Source organism: Peromyscus maniculatus, chromosome 12 (assembly GCF_049852395.1).
Source record: "Peromyscus maniculatus bairdii isolate BWxNUB_F1_BW_parent chromosome 12, HU_Pman_BW_mat_3.1, whole genome shotgun sequence".
NCBI classification, from domain to species: Eukaryota; Metazoa; Chordata; class Mammalia; order Rodentia; family Cricetidae; genus Peromyscus; species Peromyscus maniculatus.
The window spans coordinates 50,164,931-50,190,215 of record NC_134863.1 but is presented as its reverse complement, the minus strand read 5'-3'; the positions used below and the strand labels follow the sequence as shown (position 1 = coordinate 50,190,215).

Here is a 25,285-nt window from a genome sequence, read left to right as displayed (position 1 = left end):
CCTACTGGACTCCTGGAGCTCGGCCTGGTGTTTGGCTATGGATCTCTGTATCTGCTTCCATCAGTCACTAGAGATAGAATTGTGAGCCCCTGAGATCTGGAGTTCAAGTGAAGCTAACATCCCAGCAGCAGGAACTACTGAGTGACATTAACATTTAATGTGAGCAGTCTGTACCTCAGTTGGTCAAGTCAACTTTGAGACCTGCTTCATACAGTAGGTGGGAGAATTTTCTACTGTGAGTGTCCCTTGCCTTCAGCACAGAAAGCAGGATGAAATTGTTAAAATTAAAAGGCATGCTCTGTTTATGATTTTAATTAATTTGTTTTGACTAATCTAGGTTGTCATTTCAGGCTAAAATGTCATTAATTCTTCCAAACAATTCAGTAATTCCTGTGCTTAAATTGATTAAGCTTTTCTATTGTTAAGACAAAATATCATGAATAAATGTAGCGATTTATAAAATGTATATGATCACTGAACTGTGTCATAATAGAGATGGAGACTATGAAGTGATACTTATATATTATAGTTTTCTATTACTACATATTAAGCTACCTCAATATATAGTTACTTAAAGTTACAATTTATATGTCTCTTGAAATAGTGAGTCAATGATTTGACTAGGAAATAGTATAAAAAGCTAATCTCTGTTCTAAAGCCTAAAACTTCAGCCCCAATGCTAGAAAATTGTCCAGGATGGGTGGGGCAAAATGGCTCAGCAGGCAAAGGTACCTGACACCAAGAAGTGATGCTCAGCCTCAGATCAGTCCTTTGAACCCACATCATGAATGGAGAGGACAGGACAATTCATGTTGTCCTCAGTCTCAACATGCTCATCTTTGAAATTATCTATCCACAAACTCTGTCTCTCTGTCTACCCATCCACCCACGCACCCATCCATCTGTCCATCTATCTATCATCTATCTCTCCATTCTTCATCTCTGAGGAAATAGCTCAGTGTATAAATCACTTGCCACATAGGGAAGAGTACTAGAGTTCAGATCCCCAGAATTAAAGTGCTGGGTGGACATGGCAGCCTACCTATAATCCCAGGTTCAGAAGTCAGAAAAAAAAAAAACAGGGAGCCCTGAAACAAGTTGACCAGTGATGAAGGAAGACTATTTGTATAATCCTGCTATTTGTTTACACCTGCACACCCACACATCAGAGTCACATGCAAAGTAAATAAACAATGCTAGAGAACTCTCATGCTTGCATATCAATTTAAATAAATTTCTGCTTTTTCTAATATAAGAAGTATATCACATGACAACGTATTTTGTAGCTGATTTACAAGAAAAAAATGTGATGGCCTGTATTTACAAATTATACTGTCATTCAGTGGACACTCTTCACTGAAGTTATTTCTTATATTATGCTGCTACTCACTCCCATTCCAGTACAATTATGTCCATCTTATCTTACTTTAATTCTTCCAGAAATAGCAACCTAGACATACTTAAAACAATCCTTCTGCTACTGTGTTTATTTAATTTTCATAGTAGTTTTCTGTCACTTGCATTGTTTATTTCTATCTGGTCAGAACTTTTATCATAAATAGAGCTGTTCTTTTTTTAGATATGTTATTTTCTCTAGCTTTTCATTTTTTAAAAAAAATTTACATCCCATGGTTTGGTAGAATTAATGAAAGGGCCACTCCATACTGACACTGTTACAATGATTTAACTTTGCAAATGTTCACATTGACATTTGCTTTAACATTTATAGTTGAGAAAATATAGATATGCATGTTAATGTTTCTAAAGATGCTTAGTGTATTTTTCTCTCTTTGACACTTATTGCTAACTTATGCTAATTTTTATAATAAAATACTTTTTATCTAGCTTTTATGTAGCTATTTTACACTCTTACCTCAACTACTACTATCTGTAGGAATTCCTAAACTTTCAACATATTTAGTTAAAATTTAGTGCAATCCTCAAATATTCTTACTGCAAATAATTTTCTTTTGGAATTTTTACTTTCACATAAAATCATTTTATTTATTCTCAATAGTCTAATATATGTGAATTATTTAAATGTTTTTCCCTGACATTTATATTCTTGCCTTTTCTATCAGCACATTTATTCTTATCACCTACATATTAGTGTTGAAATGCTAATAAATAATTCAAATCTTTAGGAACAAGTGACCTTCCACAAAGAATGGAGAAATACCCCAAATCCTCAACCCTATACAAAGAACTATATTCAACTCAGGAAATCTGTGGGAGGGAAAAATGGTCTTCCAGCTGGTTTTCCAGTGCCAAGTAGCCCTGAAAACATACATACAAGTAACATTTCTGAACTGAGCCAACTATATTTAGAAACATATATGTATATTATATGCATGTTATGTATTATTATGTATGTGTATATTATATGTCTATATACATATAATTTGAAGGAGAGCAGGAAGGCATATATGGGGGACGAGATGGGAGAAATGTTGTAATTGTACTATAATCTCAATAAATATTTAAATAAATAAAAAGAATGAAGAAGTTTAAAACTTATTTTTTGTCCATAATACACATTTGATAAAATGTACTAAAGAATTGAAATTGTGCACTGAAGGAACTTTTCTCTGTGAACAAGTATGTGTGCAGGTTTAAACATTTCATTTTACTTATATATCTTCATAAATGTGTATGATACAGGAAAGAAGAAAAATCAATATCTCATTGATATGAAAGTTGAATAACACCAAGACCAGTGGGAAAGTTTAAACTGAATAAATATTAAGAATATGCACTGAGATGTTTCAACACCAATAGTTGGGTTATTTATTTATTTATTTATTTATTTATTTATTTATTTATTTATTTATTTATTTATTTAAGAAAGGGTCACATTTTGTAGCACTGGCTACACAAGAACTTGCTATGTAGCCCACGCTGGCCTTGAACTCATAGGGATTTACCAGCCTCTGCCTATCACGTGCTCTATATGTGGCGTAAATACTAATTTTTAAGTTTTGCAAGTGAAGTCCTACCTGCTGTTCACAATATTCCCAAGAAAACAAATTGGCCACTTGATACCAGATGAATGACTTTTTGATATTGTTTATTTTTGAGACAGTATTTTAATTATAACATTTCTTCTTCTGTTTTCCTCCCTTCAAACCTTACTATATACCCCTTCCCACTTTCCTTCAAATTCATAGCTTCTTTTGTCATAAATTATTATTTTATGTATATATGTATATATGCATTTTATATGTATTCCTAAATATAATCTGTTGAATTCATATACTGTTACTTGTATGTATGTTTTCAGCTGCCCATTTGACACTGGACAACTAATTGGTGTGCTCTTCCTTGGGAAAGACCACCTCTCCTGCTCTCAGTAGTACTTGGTTGTGATGAAATATTAGTAAAGAAAATTATTTTCCTTACATTTTGGTTACCATTAGGTGATAATACCAAATTTCAAATTGCTACAAAAATTTAATACTAATTTAAGCATTCAAAGGTAAATTACAGAGCGGTGGAACCATTTCTTCACTCATACTTGGGGAAACTCTCATGATAGCTAGCCCTATTCTGGGCCTAGGCATACTGACGGAAGCAGTGCAGGTACAAATGATTTTATAAAGACTTAATTTTGACTCACTATTGACAAGTGCTCTGAAAATAAGAACACTGTGTTAGATATCTGCTGGGTTCTATAATAACTTTCATGCTTTTACATTTCACTTTATCATTACAACAACCTTAACTCCTTGCTTACACATCCCAGCTTCATGTGTAGAATGACTTTACTGGTCCATTCCTAGAGCTAGCATTTTGTAGTCATGCTATAATAATTTAACCATATTCGTAGCAGAAAACTTACCATTCATTTTACTTAACCATTTACATATATCTGATCAACCAATTTTTAATACCTGATTTAAGACCAATAAGCTATTGCCTAATGCTGAACAGTTAGTGTACTAAGAATCTATGTGCTTTTGTTTTGCATGAATCATGATACCCATTGGAAGAAATATATGAGAAAAAGGACATGAATGCATTTCACAGAGATTTATGGTCTTCTATTTTTGATTACTGGGGGTAATCAAGAGTTGATTGTAGTAAATTACAGCTACCATACACTAAATGACACTTCTCAAGTGTAGCCAGAAAGTGCTCATGCATTTAAAATAGCTCTACAGTTTTCTTACTTGTGCGTATTTTAAAACTTTGTCATAGCAGAAAAAACATGTCAGAGCACTCTACTGACTGCCCAGGAACAATTAACAGACCCCTCCCTTTCTCTTCAAGTCAGGAACTTCTTACACAGTTCGAACAATGAGAGAAAAGAGAGCAGTTTTGTTGCTGGATAGCTATGGAATCCAGCTGTGAATTTTGTTGATAGGATGATCAACATGCAGGCTACAAGGCAGAGTTGGATCTCTCAGCCAAAGAAACCACAAAGTGGAAGTGTTTTTCTCTGTGGCTCTTGATTACAGGGTCAGTCATCCAGGAGAACAAACCTGTAGTCCTTTTACCTTGCTCTTATCACTGAGACAGTGCACCATCTCTGTCCCCTTTCGCTGGGCTGGGGTAGGTGGGCGGCACAGGGAACGACTCAAATCTACCACAAGAACTGTCTATTTCAGTAACATTACCAAAGAATACAGGATTCTCATGATGATGATGTCATTCTAGGACGTTGCAATGAAAGAAAGTTTTACAACACAGTATTTCTAACAAAACCCACAAATCATAACCAGAGACCAGTAATAGGAAAAAGTTAAGGTCATTTATAAAAAAAAAGTCAATTAAATTTTCAGTTAAACTGTCATTAAATCCAAAGTTTTCATTTAGAAGTAAATGGCTTTTTGGAACACATTCCCTAGGGTGGGACACCTTGCTCAGCCTTGACACAGAGGGGAGGGGCTTGGTCCTGTCTCAACTTAATATGCCAGACATTGTTGACTCCCCAAGGGAGGCCTTACCCTCTCTGAGGAGTGGATGGGTGGTTGGATGGGGGGAAGATGGGAAGGCAGGAGAATGAGAGGGAGAGAGAACTGGGATTGATATGTAAAATAAAGGAAAAAAACCTTTTTAAAATAAATAAATTTTTTAAAAAAGTATAATGCTGCTATATACTTAACAAGTATTAACAGGTCAGTTTTACTATGGGAATAAAATAATAGTTTACTAAAAATTTATAGTATATTAGAATTAAAAACATACAGCAAAGTTGATGGCAGATAGACTTTTTAAAAATGAACATAATTGCATGTAAGCACAAAAGAACAAAAGCTAACTTCTTAACAAGCAACTAAACTAGTCACAGTTGCATTAACAACACAATTTAATGTGGTTACAATAAATATAAAACTGAAACTATGTTTCTGTTTCAATCACTACTATATGTATTTTACACAAGATTGTAGTATTGTGTCATAAAATAAAAATACTTTATTTTTCTACAGTAAAATATTAAATATTTAGGAATATGAGTCTTGTTCATTTTTGTCATATAGTTAAATATTTTGGGATCCTGTACTTGATAAATGAAAAAAATTATTTGCTACTGCTATGTATAGTAAAAACTATATTTTAGCTAACTCAAGTAAACGTCTATTAATTAATTCTAAAGTTTTCCTAGTTGACACTCTAGAAATTTCTCAGTAACAGTCCTCACTTGCAAGAATGAAATGATGCCTTTGTGCTTGTCTGTGCACTATATGTACACAGTGTCTAAGGAGACCAGATGAGAGCATGGGATCATCCGGAACATGATTGAAAGCCACAGTGTGGGCGTTAGAAATTGAACCCCAGTCCTCTGCAAGAGCAGCAGCTGCTCTTAATATCTGGTCCATTTCTCCGGTTCTTGCTAGGCTTACTGAATGTGTGGCTTCCGAGAAGCCATACAACTCCGTTGATATAGACCACATCCTCACAAAGCCAGCCTTTGCCTTGTACCTGTGCTTAAAGTTATACCACAGTTTTCACATTTCCCATTCTACTTCACTTCCCAAAATTTCCACTGGCAATCATTCAAGTTCATTTGGAACTACAAAAGTGTGGGCAGATTTCTCGTTCTTTTCAAGGACTTACTGGGTGTGGCAGCCTGCCCTGCTGGCGAGTTTCAAGTACTTGCCTACATCATCATGTGAGCTGTTTGTCCAATCTTAATCTGTTCTGTAGCTTCCAGGATTGGGGGCTTAGGGAAGGGCAGCCGTTGTGCCTCAAGTACCTGGTTCTGTGCCCACCCTGGAGTCTGTGGATGGTACCATCAGTGCTGGCAGCCACGCCCTTCAGGCTGCAGGAGGCCATTCACTTCCAGTCATTTACTCTGTGGACGCTGTAGTTGCCTCATCTTCTGATCAGCATGAAGTAGCCGAACAAGTCATCACTGTCACAGCAGACACTGTGCATAGTGCACATGTAAGCACAAAGGCAAAACACTCATAGAGAAAATTTAAATTAATTAATTGCCAGGTGTGGTGCTACACACTTTTAATGCCAGCACTGGGGAGGCAGAGGCAGGTGTATCTTTGTGAGCGGAAACTCTGGACCCACTTGTACATGGACAAGTGATGTCATCCACAGGAAGCACATTGGCGAGGAGGTCAGGGAGTCAGGCACATCCACTCTGCAATGTGGCCTGTTTTAGCAACTTTGGTTTTTCTCAAACTTTTTTTTTTTATAAACAGGGTTTTTACTTTTCACCTGCTTTGTAGACAGATTTAGTCCTTTCATGTTGATATTTTTAGCCATTCCATTTTCCCACTGTGCTTTAATTACTGGTCAATTAACAATGAACAGGATTTTATTGGGTTAAAATTGTTGCATGTCCTTGGCTTTTTGGTCATTGATAAAAGTATTTCTAAGTTGTCTTATCCTGGAATAAAAAAGAGAAGAATGAAATGATGGTTTCCTAGAGTTCAATGTTAGCAGAATTGTCACCCATATTCACACAAATTATTGGGCTTCTTTTAGCAAATAACTAAGTTATGATTTAGAAGGACATTTTCTATATACTATATTTATTATTTTGTGGGGAATAAGATTCTTTCTCTCCAGAGAACTTTAAAGGATGCGTAGATTAACACGTCAGTCTAATCAAGGCTACTGACACAAGAATAGAAGTGATGCTTTATAGCATATGCCCTTTTGTGATGATTCCCATTTGACAGAGATGCTACACCTTCAGATACTGCATTCACTCTACTCATTTGTCATGGTGTTATAAAAACCTTAGAGATGGAATACACGCAGAGTCAATAGCTTTTCCGGAGTTTTGACATTCCAATTAAATCCAAGAAAAGACTGAAAAGCCAACCAGGATGCTATGTCTTAATAGGATTAGACCTGCTTCAATGGTGAATGAGAATTTATATGAACTAAAGGAAATCTACAGCATCAAAGAAATGATAGGAAAAATCTTAAAGCATCTTTCAGGCAGGGTTGATGAGTTCCTCCTCTTCCCAGGTAGTACTCTTTTTGAAATGGTCCACTAAATGAAGTAGCTGGATTCTCCCTGTACCTCTGCTTTAGAAAGTAATCATTGAACACAGTTTAAATCTAACACTCATGCCTTCTCGATTTGGAACCATGAGGATCTTCCTCCTTTGAGGAGGAATTCAATTTTTTTCCCTGATATGCAGGTACCAATTCATGCAATACTATTCTTTCAAATTTTCATTATTTCAAACTTCATGTCACTAGACCATGTGTGATTCTTCATTTGTTGTATGCATGTATGTGAGAGAGAGAAAGACAGACAGAGACAAGTAAGCAGACAGACACATAGAAGAGCGATAAGGTTGAAATGACAAACTAACCCTTGCAAAACTATAACTTTTAATTTTATGTTTTCTCAAGCATTCTATAGGTTCAGAATTCTAATCAGTAGACTGAAAAACTTTACCAAGAAAAATCAAGGTCACGGTCCTAAACTTGTCATCTATTCCTTATAGTTTTAAGTCCCTGTGGCTGGCTGCTAATCAGCTGCCAGATCATCTAAGACAGAATCTTGGGCTTTTGAACAAATTCTGATCTCGGGGTGAATATGAATTTTGCACGTTCCATAGAAAGTGAGGTGACTTCCTAATATTACTTACAAACTGTCTGCACAGTAGATTAATAGAAAATTAAAATGAAAATAAGGACAGCATATATGTCTGAATTAACTGAGGTAGACAGACTCTGGATTAGTTTCACCATAATATAAATGGGAATTGAATATTATCATTTTACTTGCTCTGGAAACTTGTTATGAGAACTAAAGAATGTGTGTGAAAACATCTTGACAGTTGTACAGCGCTATATAAATCATGTTCCTATGAATACTGACACCTTCATTTCTGTAAGTTTGTAGGAAAAAATCAGTAGTATTGTTATTAACTATCCATCTAACTAATCTAGCTAATTTAAAATTTACATTAAAATCGAAATTAAAGAGATGGATATCATTTAGAAATCTGACGAGATCCAAAGACTTTAAGAGAAAGGAAGCCAGCTAAAGGAACACTGTCAGTGCTGGCCTATTGGACTGGAGTGCCCCAGAACCCTACAGAGAGTGAGAGACCTTTAAACCCTGAGCCCTAAATGGAATGTCTCCATCAAATCCCTTCCCTCAGGGCTCAGTGAACCCCGAGGAAGAGGAGGCAGAAAGAGCATAAGGCCCAAAGGGAATGGAGGACACAAGGAAAAGAGAAGTCAAGGCCTGCTAGTTGCACATGATAGATGCACACATGCATCTGCAGCGACTGCAGCAGCATGCACAGGGCTGAAAGTAGACATGGACACATGTCCCCATCCCTAACCCAGGAGCTCTCTCCAACTGCAATGATAATTTAACTGCAACGATAACCACTTTGATAATTAAGTTTCCTTCAAAGGAAGACAGAGTAGAAAAACTACCCTTAAGGCAGTCTGCATGTTTGGCAGTAGATGATCAACAGAAAATGAACTCAAGGACATTTTTGTGGGTTCCCTGTCTCACATTGTCATGGCAGGGCTTCCCATACACAGTTTTAAATTTTATCTTATTTTTCATTTAATTTATTTTTTCTTATCTCTTTTTACCCTAACAGGTCCTTTGCATATGTATTATGACTTCCAGTTTAATGTTTTTATGGGATTTCTAAGTATAGAGCAAGTGGGATTCTGTATCTACGTTTGTTTCTTTTACTTTCCCCTGGCTCTTTTCCTTCTATTTGTTCATTTTGTCCAATTCTGATGTGTTAGTTTTGCTTTCTCTTGTTCTAACTTATTTTAATATTATCCGTTAGAATCCTGTTTGCTTTCTAATGAGAGACAGAAAGGGGGTGCATCTGGATAGCAGGGAAGTTGGGAAAGAACCAGAGGGAGTGGGGAGACGGGAATCTATAATTAGGATATATTATAGGAGAACAAAATCTCTCTTCAGTAATAGGGGGAAAAGTAACCAATAACGATCATACCTTGAAAAAGGAAAAAAAATGATCAGGGAATGTTACTACAGAATAAAGTAAATATATGAATTTAGGAATAGTGAAATAGATTTCTCAGCAGAGTTAACAGCATTCATGTCACACAACTGGCAATTCTATGATGATTCACAACTGTGGTGCTACTCTAGAAAAGCATATGCAAACGCTCCGCTCCACTCAGACACATTCCCAAGCCGTCCTGCCAGGATGAGCAAGGGATCTAACAGTTCCTTGCAAGTTATGTTCTCTACCTTATGATGGCTGTTTAGACTTGGAACTTATATGTCAGCGAAAGAGCAATTAGCCAATGTTCTGACGTAATAACATCCTATGCTTGTAGTAGATGAAGGCTAACTTGGTTTCCTATGAGTCTAAAAGTACCAAAAGGAAAATTCCACTTCACGAGCTCTGCTCTGCTAGAAGCTGACATGCAGCTGGTGGTGAGTTGAGTACATTTCAACACACTTCCTGAAGATTTTTATTCCAGGGGTATAACTACAAACATTTTGTGCAAATCAGAAAGCAAAAAAATATAAAAGCTGCCTATAGTAGCATACTAGACTCTGTAACTTACTAGGTAGGAAATTACTGTTTAATTATGTTTTGGTGAAGCAACCAAGACAGTGTATAATTGTTAGGCAGTATTTTAAAGAGTAAACTTTCCATTTCATACCATCCGTCTCAGGGGATAAAACTAAATTCTTTTTCATTGCTTTACAAATCCTCCCATAGTCATCATTTCATATGGTACAGCAGCATTCAAGATAAAATATAACATATATTGGAGGAAATTATATCAAAGGTGGACTATTTTCCTCTTGCACAAGAAATTGAAAAATCTAAATGATCAACAAATGTCTACTTCAGACATTATGGTTGGTAAGAACATTTCTATTCCTCTATGCTATGAACTTTTTAAGCCCTTGATTACAAATGTCTTGACATCAGCTGACTCTGGCTTTCAATTCTCAGCAGATAATTATCATCATCAATATTTATAGACCTGGTTTTGTTTCTGTAGCTCCTATGCTAGATGCATAAGTTTTTATTTACTTCCTACTCTCAAAATTGCATATGTGTGTGTATTCCCAATTTTTATGTTTTGTTTATTACTTACAATATTGCAATGGTTTAGTCATTTTGTAATTAATTTTTATTATTTGAGGGAGAGATAGAAAATTTGATTCCTTCATTCAGATACTGAATTACCATAAAGTATGTAAAGTTCTGAAAAATAAAGCTATAACATTTATTAATGTCTTAAGAACTTTTTCTCCAAAACAACATAAAGGAAATCATTGTCATAGTTCTGAATCTTAAGTTATCACCCTCAAGTAAACAGAACTTTGACACATCCTCTCTATGTGTAGATTTTTACAATCTTTTCTTAGTCTAGAAAGTCTCTTAAAAAATAGCAGTTTCCAGGACAACCAAAAATGAGATCCTGATAATACAGATATGATTAAGTATCAAATGAATCATTAAATTAAAGACCCTTAAAGGCTCCTGCCTTCCTCGGAATTTTTACATTTAGACTTATAAAAAAAGCAGAATTCGCTTTGGGAACTGTTGACCTATGTTGATCTGTGCATTGAGAAAAGTTGTTTGTACAAATGTGGATTGATTCTCCCTTATCTAATATCCTTGGGTCTTTCAGATCTGGATTTTTTTTTCAGTTTTGGGGTATTTGCATGTACATGAGATATCTTGAGGATGGTACCCAATTCTAAGCCCCAAATTCATTTAAACTTCTTATATGCATAGCCTGAAGGCAATTGTATACAGTATTTCCAGTGCGCCAGCATCCTGACTGTGGCATATGTATGAGCTCAAGTGTGGAACTATCCACATGTGACATCATGTCAGCACTGGATCAGTTCAGGTTGAGGATCATTTCAGACGGCAGATTTTCAGAATAGAGAAGCTTTTGAATATCTTATTAAAAGATATGCTCTTAGAGGAAAGCTGTATAAACCCCAAGCAATAAGAGTTTAGTTATTCACCCACCACCATGATCTTGTAAACAATCCCTTACAAAGACAAACAATTCTGTTCTTATGTAAGAGCAAAAGAGCCCATTTAAAAGTCCTGGACTCCCCTGATCATTTAGCGTGCCAGGGTAAGCCCATTTCACCTTAGTGATGTGTAACAGTTGAATACAAGGCTTGTCAATGATTTCACAGGTGCTTTAAGTATTCCCTACCTTTCTGTTGTCACTACTACTCTATGGACACCTTTTGAAGCTGATCTCACCATCACTATGTAGCTTGCACATATCTAAAAGTGAACTCTGAAATCTCAGTGGAAAAAATATTGCATCATTTTATTTGTTAAATTTCATATATTAATGATAAAATTCTAAGGAATCAGAGTTATAGATCAATGCAGTTGATTTCTATATAAAGATTTCAAACCTGAAAAAAGTTATTTTTTTTTCTTTTCACCCACAGGTCTCCCCACAGATAGAGAGCCCTGGCATTTTGGCACTCACTACCTGTGGGTGGAAGTGCTGTGTAGTGGATTCATGATTCCCCACACTCATGATAATGTGTCCAGTCCAGTCTGTCCATTTTGGTGAAGAAGCTACTGTTCTGTGTGAACATGCCCTCAGACCACCACTATTCTCCAAGTCACAGCCAAAGTCAAAGTCACCAGTGGTCCAAGTGTAGTTTAATCCAGGCAACTGTCCTATTGATAAATTTCCAAGTCAGAGACACAACATATATATAACTCTGATCAATTAAATGCTAAATTGTGGAAACCCTTATATTTCTTTCCATCAGTATTTTTGATATGCAGAGCCTTGGTCCTCAGTTTTGCTGGGAACTGTCTCTAGGAAACGGCAGGGTCACACCGCCTCATTTCCTTTTTCCTTTTTTCTGTCCCTAGGAGCATGAGCAGCTCACCTATTCTTCCACGAGGTCCAAGGCCCCCAGTGTCATCATCACAGGTCTCAAGCCATCCACCAAGTACATATTTCATATCCGAGTGAGGACTTCGACAGGATACAGTGGCTACAGTCAGAAGTTTGAATTTGAAACAGGAGACGAAAGTAAGTTTCACTAAAGGATATAAAGTAAGATGGTAATTTAGGACTATTCCAGTTAACCTGATAATTTAAAACCAGGTGTCCCAACTTTTAATGGCCTTTCTGAATGGGATGCAGTTCATATAAATACCCACATACTCATTTGAGTTACTGCTTTGATGCTAGTCAATGAATACCTCCTGAAATGCCTACTCTCAATCATGTGTCACAAATATGTTCATTTATGCAGAATTTGTCAAACATGCTATTATACAGGATCTTAATGGATGGTGTGATTGTTCACCAGTCCTGGTATTATAATATATTATATTATAATATAATACTAATGAAAACTTGGAAGAGATCAGGCTGCAAACAAATGGTTTCAGCAGTCAGTTCAAAATATGCATGTTTGGCTTGTTGTCTCAGATCAATAAAAAAAAACAGTGGTCCGGAGATACATTCCACCAACGTGTACATTACAAGATTAAATATAGATGCATAGGCTCTATGAGAAACTTGCATTATTTCCACAGGCTCAGCAGACTGAAAACCAAAACCTGACATGAAGGGAGTGAAGTATGATGTGCATTTTGAAATCTCTTATCCATTATAAACCCAGATGTATTAGTGAACACAGAACTCCATCATTCTTTCATCTTTGTAGGTTACTAAAGAGTGGCCAACATTACCATCCATGTCTAGTCACTTCAGCCACTCTTGAGGCTTGGCCTGAGGTCTCAACACCCAGTTCTTTTCCTGTTCTATAATGATTCCTGTTTTCAGAAATAGTCCTACTTCACCCTCCCAGCCCTAGAAACCTTCTTGACTCCTCTGTTCAGAATCAAAGCCATGTATAACTTCTTGGCACCCTATGAGAGTACATGCCGCCAGTCCAGTATTTTTAATTCAAATTTACATTTTCTTCCCAGCTATATCGTGAGAACACAAATGGCCATAACTTTTCATTTGCTTCGGTATCCTTGGAGCCTCACACAGAACATGAGTGGTTTAGGTGTTCTACACATTGTTATTGGCTAGAATAAATAAATAAATATTATAGTGATGTATGATTGAGTATGCAACTGTCATTTAATGAATAGCCTATCATCTGTAGCTTAGAAAAATTTTAGAATTGATAACAAGTACAATGTTTACATCAGGCTTCATTGTCGCATTTGACTAGATTTTAAATACATTTCATTTGGTCAATTTTCCTGAGAGTGCATTTATAACTTAATAATTCAGTACTCATAAATGTGCTTTTAAAAGGTAGATGAATTATTTACCTTGTAAAATAAAAAGAAATAAATAGGTATTAACTTTTCTAAGCTGTGCAGTTAATTTTGGTCAATACTAATACATGTAAATATAAATTTAAAAAAAAACCTACATCCCCCAAATGACAGTGGCCTTTTCTTTATTACTTAGGCTGCACATGACCAGTGGTTGGGGTAAATGGTCAACAGGATGTGGCAGGGACACTTTTAGGATAAATTTATATTAATTCCATCATATAACTGTATTTGGTGATTGATAAAATGTACTCTTAATAACTTTAATGACAATGACAATATTAAACACCCATGTTCTAAGTATTCTTTTTATTAATTAACTTGATATTTATCCTAATGTATTTCTAATTCTGCACTGGAGTTTGTATTTCATCATGTAAAGGAATAGTACATACAAATCTACACTGAGCAATTTACAAAAATCATTTCCTTTAATTCTAAAAGCATTATGGCTCTTTTTATAAACATAATTAGCTGCATCCATAATTGTATACTAGGGAGTGGAGGTAATAGATGAAGGCCCTAGCACTGGCTAACAATAGCATCAGAAGACAGTGAACGCTGTGCTTTTAGTATGAAAGTGACTTTGATTAGACCCTTGAAAAGATAAAGTATCTGAGAAGAATCTGAAAAATATGTTTGTCTAAATCTGGAGTTCAGAAATATGAAATGGTTCCTAAGTCAATTTACAGCAAACAGAAAAAGTATTTAAAGACTCATTTTTATTGGACTAGCTCTAAATTGCATTTTAAAGCATGTTGTTTATACCCAGAAGAGAATTCCAGTGAATAATGACTGGGTAGGATGGGGATGGGTTTGCCATAATTCAATAATATGATGATATGTACCCCAGTTGATAGCATCTGTCTTTTCCTCTTCATATTCTCCTAGATCATGTGTAAATTTTTATAGCTTTTGTTTCTCAAGTAGTATATGAACTATTATGATGTCAACTTTATTACTAAGTTCTCCCCTGTGTCTTCCATTTAATTAACTAACTTTATAATATACTCATAGAGAGTGGGTAGGGGCTGGGTGGATTAGACTCTCTCTCATTTGATGGCCTACTTCAAGTTTTTAAAAGTAAGTAGAAGAGTTTACTGTTCTGTTCTCCTCTGTTGTATCTATTTTACTTTCTTTAGGCTATACTTTGCTAACAAAAACAATAATATAAGGAATAGACTGATTTTTTTCAAAATTATAATAATGTTCTTAACCATTAATAACTACTGTACTCTAAATGATAAAGATATCCAAAGAATAGTTATAGTAATAGCTCTTAATCTTCAAAGTTGGTGCTTTCACTTACTTTTTCATTCATTCATTCATTATTTCATCATTAGAACATGCTAATGGAAAGTAGCTAACAGATGTAAAGATTATTAATTATGGTTGCTAGACATTAAAAAACAACTTACTTGAACTAGTTTGGTAGCTTTCTTTTCTATAGAACAAAATTATTACATATGTATACATGGAGAGATATATTGGTGATAGAGTAATAATTGATATTGATTGGTAAGTATCTGTTTAGTTGCATACAGAGTAACATGTTATTTCTTCTTATGTTTTAATGTTAAGCACTGTACCAAGCATATATTTACATATTGTGCCCACTAATAGCATTTATCAGGTGCAAATTTTATACTGGACTTGATAAGTACAGTGCTTGATCCCCTTCCACTTTTGTTAGGATAAAGTAAACAAAATTAGAACAAATTAAACAATAATAGTAAGAAAACAAGAATATAAAGTATTTCATGTGGATATTCTTAAAAGACATTCAGAAACAGTATGGGTGCTAAGAAAAAAATTTTTCAAAATTAAAATAAATTGATATACTACAAAATAACAACAATAAACAATATTCCACTAACTGGTCAAGTGCAGTTTGTTCTAGCTGAAAAGAATGAACCTGTGGAAAATGTTAATTGCCTCAAACATACTATTTATGTCCTTCTAGTCAGAATTCTGAATAGATGAAAATTAAAACCTCACCAATATTTTTATATCCTTAACAATGCTTTAAAACATATCTTATATGTTTTAAGATAATAATTTGTTAAAATTATACTTATTTTTAAAAGGTACAGCAATTTTAAAGATTATAAAATCAAACACTTATTTTATTTAAATCACTGTCTATAATTTTTTTCACATTCACATCATTTTAGAGTCACAGGATATAACTGTATATGTGCATATTTAAACACAAAATAAAATATCAGATTATAGCTATACTGAACTTTTCTTTGCACATAAAAAATCATTTTCAGGCTATCCAATGGGAGTAGAATCCATAGTTAAAACCCAATAATATCAGGAAATTGTAGTTCTACATGTAATGATTGGTTATTTACATCTTTTCTTTCCCTAGTTATTTATCCAGGTGACCTGAAAGGGCGAATATAATGCTTTTCCCTGAAAGCATCGATTATAGCTTGCATTTTTACATTGTGTAAATTTAGGTTTCACCTGTGTAAAGTTAGGCTACATACACAGTTTTGTAGCACAAAAGGCCATCTGTCAGCAATTTTAAATGTATAGTAACTGAGTCTTAATGACTGACTGGTTTAACATATCATGAAATAAACTCAGAAAAACATCAGCAGCAGCATTAACAAAGATATGAAATGCTGAATCATTGCAATAGTTTTTTTAATTCAATCTTAAACATTTATACCAAAAATGGAATACAGATCTGAATGAATAGACTTAATCACTAAGTATTTTGAAAACATCTATAAAAATTAGCTAATTTATTGAAGTCTGATTAGAAGCAATTGATTCACATGAACAGGGCACTGATGAGAGTGATGGTGAATGTGAAGATACAAGATTACCTCTGCTTCTGTCTTTCCTAATGCATTCTTCATGTTCCTAATAAACTCATTTTTTTCTATTTTCCATCTTGTACAGAGTTAACCCCTAAATCATTGGTGATTAAATAACTTTATTTTATTGAGTAAAATGTGAACGTCTCAGCAAGTAGTCATCTGCCTCCAAATCTAATCTCAATGAATATCATTTTTCTTTGTTAATGTGAACTCTGTGAAAGTGGGATTGTTTGGACACTTTAAACACAAAGTTTTAGTAATGTCATCATATTTCATATTCTTCCACTATTTCCAACATTCAGAAATCTATTAGATTATGAACTTCAGACTAGCTCCCCTATTTCTTGACATAGTCTTGATGAACAAGAAACTATATCTCTTCTTTTGAGAGACAAAATATTTTTGTTGTTAACATGTTTCCTTCTTAAATTTATTTTTGAAACCTCTGTTCCATTTGATCCAGTCTTCTAGTTTCAATGCAATCTGTACTGCTTCAGTTGCCTAGAATGAAATTAGCTACATCATTATTAACAGCAGCCAGAAAGTTTGGGATGATTATTAATGGTGGAGCATGAAGCAAGAAGATCAACTGACCCTGGTGGAACAATAAAAAAATTAATTAATCAACTAGGAGGTATATTTCATATTTATGAGTCTATTCAGAGGAGGACAAATTCCAGGGTATAACACATTAATATGGAATCATCTCCAATCAATAGCACATTTTCTGAGTTTGCAGCTGTAACTCTGTAAAGACAAAAGTCAGTGGAAAAGACTTCCCTAGCATCAGACTATCAAAATATAAACTAGTCTATCTTATGAAGGAATGAAGGTTCATGATGACAAGAATTTGCACTAAAGGTAGAAGGACCCTTATTTGTTAGATGGTAAAGAAACCTCCTGACTTATGTAGGATGTTGAGAGAGAAGTCTAGTAGAGTGTCTGTCATTGAAACTCCACAATATGGTATTTGTTGATTTCTAATTATTTTCCAAGCACTATTCTTTTCTCTGGATAATAACATGTTTATAGCCTTTATTAAGGATGTTATTGCCTTTCAAGTTATATGGCTCAAAAACTGAAGAATGTAGAAGACCAGTCCACTTTTTTTTCTTTATTAAGAAATTTTTTATTCATTTTACATACCAACCACAGATCCCCCTCTCATCCCTCCTCCTGCTTCCCCAAAGCCTTTCACAACAACCCACCTCACATCCCCTCCTCCAAAAAGGTAAGGCCTCCCATGGGAAGTCAGCAAAGCCTGGTACATTCAGTTGAGACAGGTATAAGCGTCCCCTCTCCAAAACACGGCTGTGCAAGGTGTCCCACCACAGGTAATGGGCTCCAAAATGCCAGCTCATATTCCATGGATAGATGCTGAATCCACTGCCAGGGGCCCCTCAAACAGAACAAGCTACACAACTGTCTTGCTTATGCAGAGGGCCTAGTCCATCCCCACACAGGGTCCAAAGCTGTTGGTCTAAAGCTCATGAGTTGCCACTAGCTTGGTTCAGTTGTCTCTGTAGATTTCTCCATTAAAATCTTGATGCCCCTTCCTCATAGAATCCCTCTTCTCTCATCCCCCACCCCCTACTCTCCATAACCCACCCCTCATGCCCAGTTTACTCATGGACAGCTCATCTATTTCCCCTTCCCAGGGCAAACTAAACACCACTCTTTGGGTCCTCCTTGTTAAATAGCTTCTCTGGCAGTGTGGAGTGTAGTCTGGTTATCCTTTGCTTTATATCTAGTACCTACTTATGAGTGAGTACATAGTCTTTCTGAATTTGGGTTACTTCACTCAGGATGATATTTCCTAGTTCCATCCATTTGCCTGCAAATTTCATGGTGTCATTGTTTTTTACTGTTGAGTAGTACTCCATTTTGTATATGTACCACATTTTTTTTTATCCATTCTTCGGTTGAGAGGTATCTGGTTTGTTTCCAGGTTGTGGCTATTATGAATAATGTTGCTATGAACATAGTTGAGCAAGTGTCCTTATGGTATGCTTGAGCATTCCTTGAGTATATGACCAAGAGTAGTATCATTGGGTCTTGACTTAGATTGATTCCAACTGTCTGAAAAACTGACATACTGATTTCCAAAGTGACTGTACCAGTTTGCACTCCCACCAACAGTGGATGAGTGTTCCCCTTGCTCCACATCCTCTCCCCTATAAGCTGACATCAGTGATTTTTGTTGTTGTTGTTATTTTTGTTTTTGTTTTTTGAGACAGGGTTTCTCTGTGTAGCTTTGCGCCTTTCCTGGAACTCACTCTGTAGCCCAGGCTGGCCTCAGACTCATAGAGATCCACCTGCCTCTGCCTCCTGAGTGCTGGGATTAAAGGCATGTGCCACCACCACCCCACCACCTGGCCGACATCAGTGTTTTTGATCTTAGCCATTCTGACAGTATAAAATGGTATCTCAGAGTTGTTTTGATTTGTATTTCCCTGATGACTTGGGATGTTGAGCAATTCCTTAAATGTCTTAGTTAGAACTCAACAACACAAATTACAGAAATCCTACAAACTCATGGAAACTGTGTAATACTCAGCTGAATCACCACTGGGTCAAGGAAGAAATAAAGAAAGAAATTAAAGACTTCCAAAAATGCAATAAAAATGAATGTACAACATATCCAAACTTATGAGACACTATGAAGCAGTGCTAAGAGGAAAATTCATAGCACTAAATGCCTGCATAAAGAAGTTGAAAAAGCTGGGCAGTGGTGGCACACCCCTTTAATCCCAGCACTTGGGAGGCAGAGCCAGGCAGATCTCTGTGAGTTCCAGGTACAGAGTGAGTTCCAGGAAAGGCGCAAATCTACACAGAGAACCACCCCCACCCCACCCCCACCCCCGTCTTGAAAAATCAAAAAAAAAAAAAAAAAAAGAACTTGGAAAAATCTCATACTAGCAACTCAGTAGTGTACCTGAAAGCTCTAGAACAAAAAGAAGTGAACTCACCCAGGAGGAATAGACAGCAGGAAATAATCAAATTAAGGGCTGAAATCAATAAAATAGAAACAAAGAGAACAATACAAAGAAACAATGACACAGAAAGTTGGTTCTTTGAGAAAAATCAACAAGATAGACAAATCCCTATCCAAACTAACCAAAAGTCAGAGAGAGAACACCCAAATTATCAAAATCAGAAATGAAAAGGGAGACATAACAACAGACAATGAAGAAATCCAGAGAATCATCAGGCCTAAACTTTTCTGTCCAAGTTATTTGACTATAAATGGTTGTATTCTTCTAGGGAACAAAAATCCTCTGAAGACATATCAAATTGCTCCAAATTCAATGGAAAAAAATAGTCTCAATGTAATTGTTGAAGATTTGGAACCATTGTTCCAATTATAAGAATCTGCTTAATTGGTTATGTATTTTGAAGTGTTTTTTGTTTTTTGTTTTGGTTTTTTGTTTGTTTGTTTGTTTTAATGCCACCACTTAATTGTTACAAAACATCAAGGGCAAAATGATAAAATACTAATTTCTCATTGTGACCACGTGGAAGCGGTCACATAACTACTGCAGCTCAGTCTGAGCTGTAGTTACCCCTCCCCTCCACAGTGCACATAATCATGAGTAGAGTGCAGACAGGAATGGGTGTGGACTGCTGACAATGGCAGTTATGGGACAGTGTTTAAAGGCATGAGGCGACTTAACCTACTGTCGAGTGACACGTATTGGTGACACACAGATACAGCTCTGTAGGAAAGGCTGGAAACACTTGGTGCCAGCATGCAGCTGTCATTGAGGAAGCAACAGAGTGCAAAGACAAGACAGCTTAGGTTTCTTTTAGAGTTTCCCCCCACTGATTTAACCCACATAGTAGTCCATCATTTCTCAGCACTGGAAAGTTTGAGTTCAATGAAATTATCAAAATATTCAGAACAGGTTACATGTTATGCAAAATATGTAAATATTAACTGTCATACCCATGTCAGAACTTAAAGGCACATTAAACACTCTAAATTCTCCCAGCACTACTCAGAAGTTAAAGTCATTTAATGTAATTTATGATATTTTTTAAATTTATATTAACCAAAGTAGAGCATCCATTTTTGCTTTTATCCGGCTATGAAGTTACAATACTGAATGGGCATATTTTTTGGAAATAAACCCAGGAAGCCTTCCTCAGAGGTATGTGTGAAGAAATAAGAAGCAGCCTAAATATTTGCTACACTTTACTTTTCCAAGGTATTTCAGTATATTTTATATGATTTTATTTGTCAAAATCACAGAAGCCTTGTAAAGTATTTAACTGCCTGTGCACAAATCCCAGTGTGTATCTGTGAGCACATTACTCCACTATAAAGTAAGGCTAATAGCAGAGAATGCCCACCTTATTTCCAGATAGGAAACAGCTGATATGTAGTAAAATGAATTGCTTACTCCTCTATGTTTTTGGAAAACTGAATACCCATTTAAAAAGTGTCTTGCACTGTGGTTATTTTTGTCTGTTATATTTGCTGAATGCATAGCCAGGAAACACCTTAAATGATTTTTTCAACCATTTCAGCATTGTAAATAAGTATGAAATGTTATAATATTACTTACTAAGCTAGAATATATAGAATATATCCGTTCTGTCCGGACTGTACTTTCTATTTTCATACTGAGATAAAAGAATGAAAAGGGGAGTATTCTAAATATCACTGTGTAAATTATCCTAGAAAGTTAAAAAAATGGAAATTTGATATATTTAATCCTAAATTTAATAAAATAAGCCCAAAAGGAAAGGACATTTGACAAAAGCTATAGTGGGCAGAATATGCTGACTCTTAAATCAGAGTTAGCATTCTCTTTTGATAAATGATCCTGATTCTAATAACTTGCTGTATTCATAGCACTAACAATGTTATCAGTGAATACAAGATCAGGGGTTACTAGTGGTTAAGGTGATGTATGGGTACAAAAAAAAAGCTAGAAATGGTCAATGTTGTACATCATCTTGCCACTGAGAGTAAAATTTCCCAATTTTCTTCCAACTACCTGTAGTTATGAAGATGTTGTAGAATATAGAATATTAGTTAAAGATGTGTTACATTTGTTTATGCGGTGAAACATTTGTTTAATGATGCAAGGATGTGTTGCATTCTTTTATATTGCATTTGTTTAACTCTGTGAAACTATGTTACTTTACCTGTCTAAAACACCTGATTGGTCTAATAAAGAGTTGAATGGCCAGTACAAGGCAGGAAAAAGAATAGGAGGGGATGGCAGGCAGAGAGAATCAATAGGAGGAGCAAGAAAGGTGGAGGACATTAGGGGCCAACCACCCAGCTACACAGCAAGCCACAAAATAAGAACGAAAGAAAGGTATACAGAAACAGAGAAAGATAAAAGCCAGGAGGCAAAAGGTAGATAGGATAATTTAAGTTATGGAAAGCTGGCTAGAAATAAGCCAAGCTAAGGCTAGGCATTCATAGGAAAGAATAAGCCATAAGCCTTCATGTATTTATTTGAGAGCTGGTGGTAAGCCCCCCAAAGAGTCAAAGAGTAGAAAATAATCAACAACATGAGGACAGGCAAGCTATCCAGGGCAAGCTTCCCATAAGTAACTTGTCTAGAACCAATGCTAACACAACTAATTATTTCTTCACCTTCATTTTATCCACACTAAAAATAAACCTTTCCAAATATCTTTTTATTAACATCCTATAGCTGTCATCACTTTCTCCTTCCCTAGAGACTGTTTTAGCTTTCAGAATTCACATACTGAAAGTGCTGGAACCTTGGGAATTATTAATTTAAATTCTGACTCATGCTCACTCTCTGCCAGCATGCAAGCCTGCATATCTCTCCCTGACAGTTCATATTTGGTCTCTGGAATTTCAAGGCACACTGAATTATGGCCTTCTCACTAGAGCCTCCTGAGAAAAGTACAGCAAAGCCACCTCATGTCAAGCCTGCCACGAAAGTGTTCAGTTGCAGGAATCTTGGAAATTATGTTATCTAGGAGACTTCATGAATCTAGATGGAAGGGAGGAAACAGAGATGTGTTAGCAAAGCAACAGTAGACAGTATCATCACACAACATGTCACTGGCTTGTATTGAGCTAGACTACTTGACTATATATTGTAACCGGTGAAGACAGAATGATACATTCAATTAATTAGGTAGCATAAGACATAGTCTCTTTTCCCATGAAGACTAAACTCTATAGGCTTCAGTTTCTTAATGAATTTTTTTAAAATGTGCTGTGATACCTTCCTTTGTTCTTTAAATTGGAAATCATAACAGAGAAATTTAAGATCTGTACCACATCTCTCTGGATGAACATCTAAACATTCCTAGTTTTTTGTTTGTTTAGGTATTGGGACATAAAAAGTCAATTTAACCAGTTTACGCTTTTGTTTCATTGTGGAAACCTAGATACTCATTCATTTACTGTACTGTTACCCACGCAACTCACTTGTCTTTAGATCCCACTCCCTATTTGAATATTCTCTACATGATGGAGCTGTCACAGAAATAATCAAGGATCTTTGCTTCTTTCGAGGTTACATTCTCAAGGGCAGAGAGACCCAATGAATAAACAATAAGAAAAATAGTTAATGTTTCAGGTGGTGCAGAACTATGGAACGCTGTGGTGGGACTCCCTCAAGACAGAAGTACTTATTCTCTCTGTTATTGGGAGCCCTCATGAGAACTCATAGCTACAGGCATGTCCCCGGGCCTAAAAAAGCTGCGTGCCACAAGATCATGCCAGCCACTCAAACTCCAGAACAGACAGAATCAAGACTGTTCAATGTGAGTTAAAAGACCATATTGCTTCGGCGAGGTTAAATTATGAAGAGCCACCTCAGCTCCAGGACTCCCTGATATTTGCTGTTATCTTTGTTGCTTTCACATGGCATATCCATTGCCATATAAATACTTTTCTGCTTCCCATACTTCCTCATATATCCATGTTGAGACAGCACCCCATTGCCCTATCAAATGCTACCTCAGATAATTAAGTAAAGGTCCTCTGAGGAAAAGCAAAGCTGAGAAGCAATATAAGGAGTTCTTATATAGTACTCTGTTGTCTGACACATGTATCTTCTGATCATTCACTGTCACTATAATCATAACTTACTGTAAGAGAGGCAGCCTATGAAAACTTCATGGAGAAACTTGCTTTGTCATGGAAGAACATGAAGTATACAAATACCCAGAAAGAAATAAGGAAAATTTGCATAGTTATAACAGATCCATACATTTCTATCTAGTAGATATTTACAGATAAACAGATCCATAAATAGAACAACTAAAGGGGGATTTGCTGTGGGATGTTCTGTATGTCCTGTGGGAGCCCGTTCTTGGGTTCCTCATGGCTTTACCTAGCAGGTCCGCATAGAGGATGATTAGGACCACGGGCCTGAGTGCAGGTGTCTGAGATGGTCTGCACTTGGCTGTGCTGGGGGATGGTCTGTATGTCAAGTTGCTCTGATTGGTCAATAAATACAACCTGATTGGCCATGGCTAGGCAGGAAGTATAGGCAGGACTAACAGAGAGGAGAAATAAAAGAACAGGAAGGCAGGAGTCACTGCCTGCGGCAGCCACCAGAACAAGGAAGATATAAAATGCTGGTAAGCCACGAGCCGCTTGGCAGGGTATAGATTTGTGGAAATGGACTAACTTAAGCTATAAGAACAGTTAGCAAGAAGCCTGCCATGGCCATACAGTTTGAAGCAATATAAGTCTCTGTGTTTACTTGGTTGGGTCTGAGTGGCTGTGGGACTGGTGGGTGACAAAGGTTTGTCCTGACTGTGGGCAAGGCAGGAAAACTCTAGCTACAGGGGCTAATATATACTTCTTAAACTTCATATTTCGTACTTGAATTTAAATTCACATGATTTACATTTTGATGCTAGTCTTTCTGAATACTAGAGTGGGTTGTGTCACTGCATTGTTCTATGCCTCATCTGGAAAATGGAAATGATAATTTCCTAATTTCTAATGTTCATGTCAGCATTGACTTTTGGGTAGTGTTAGACTCAATGGGTAGCAATCAACCAACATTAATTAATTGCTGTTTCCATCTCCAAAATATCATTCTACTAGCAATATTGTATTTAAAAAAACAATATTCTATATCTTTTTGCTTGTAGACACCAATAGAATAGTATTCAAGTCACTTTCTTGGCTTTTCCCTTCGAAACTTATTTTCCATGGCCATCACTATGGCTGTTTTGATGTTAGATTTTGTTTAATTTTTACTGGTGATATATAAAAATTAGTGGGATTCCCAAGATGTAATGACCCCAGAGTTTAAGTGTGCTGAATATGTAAACAGAGGCTTCTCTGTCCCACCTTGTCCTGCAGCTGTTCCCAAATAATCACTCAGAGGCTTATATTAACTATAAATGTTTGTCTGATGGCTTGGGCTTATTACTAGCTAGCTCTTACATTTAAATCAACCCATGCTTCTTATCTATGCTTTGTCACATGGTTCATGGCTTGTTACCTCGTTTTCTATATGTCTTGCTTCCTCAGCGGCTGGTTGGCTGGCAGATGCCATGACTCTGCCCTTTCTCTTCCCAGAATTCTCCTAGTATTGTGCTTAATATCTTTCTTCCTGGCTATTGGCAAATCAGCTTTATTTATCGACCCATTAAAGCAACACATATTCACAGCATACAGAAAGACCACCCTACAGCAGGAATTCCAAAGATGTATTTACTTCCCAGAGTTTAAATGCTCTGAAA

General features: G+C 36.0%; 1 protein-coding gene across 1 annotated transcript in view; it reads left to right on the top strand.

Moving 5' to 3' along the window:
* Positions 1 to 25,285, top strand: part of Epha6 (EPH receptor A6) — a 921,293-nt gene that overhangs the window by 566,643 nt on the left and 329,365 nt on the right. The window contains exon 7 of the mRNA XM_006981610.4: positions 12,309 to 12,471. Within this exon, the coding sequence (XP_006981672.1) occupies positions 12,309 to 12,471 (163 nt within the window). The remainder of the gene's footprint in view (positions 1 to 12,308; positions 12,472 to 25,285) is intronic.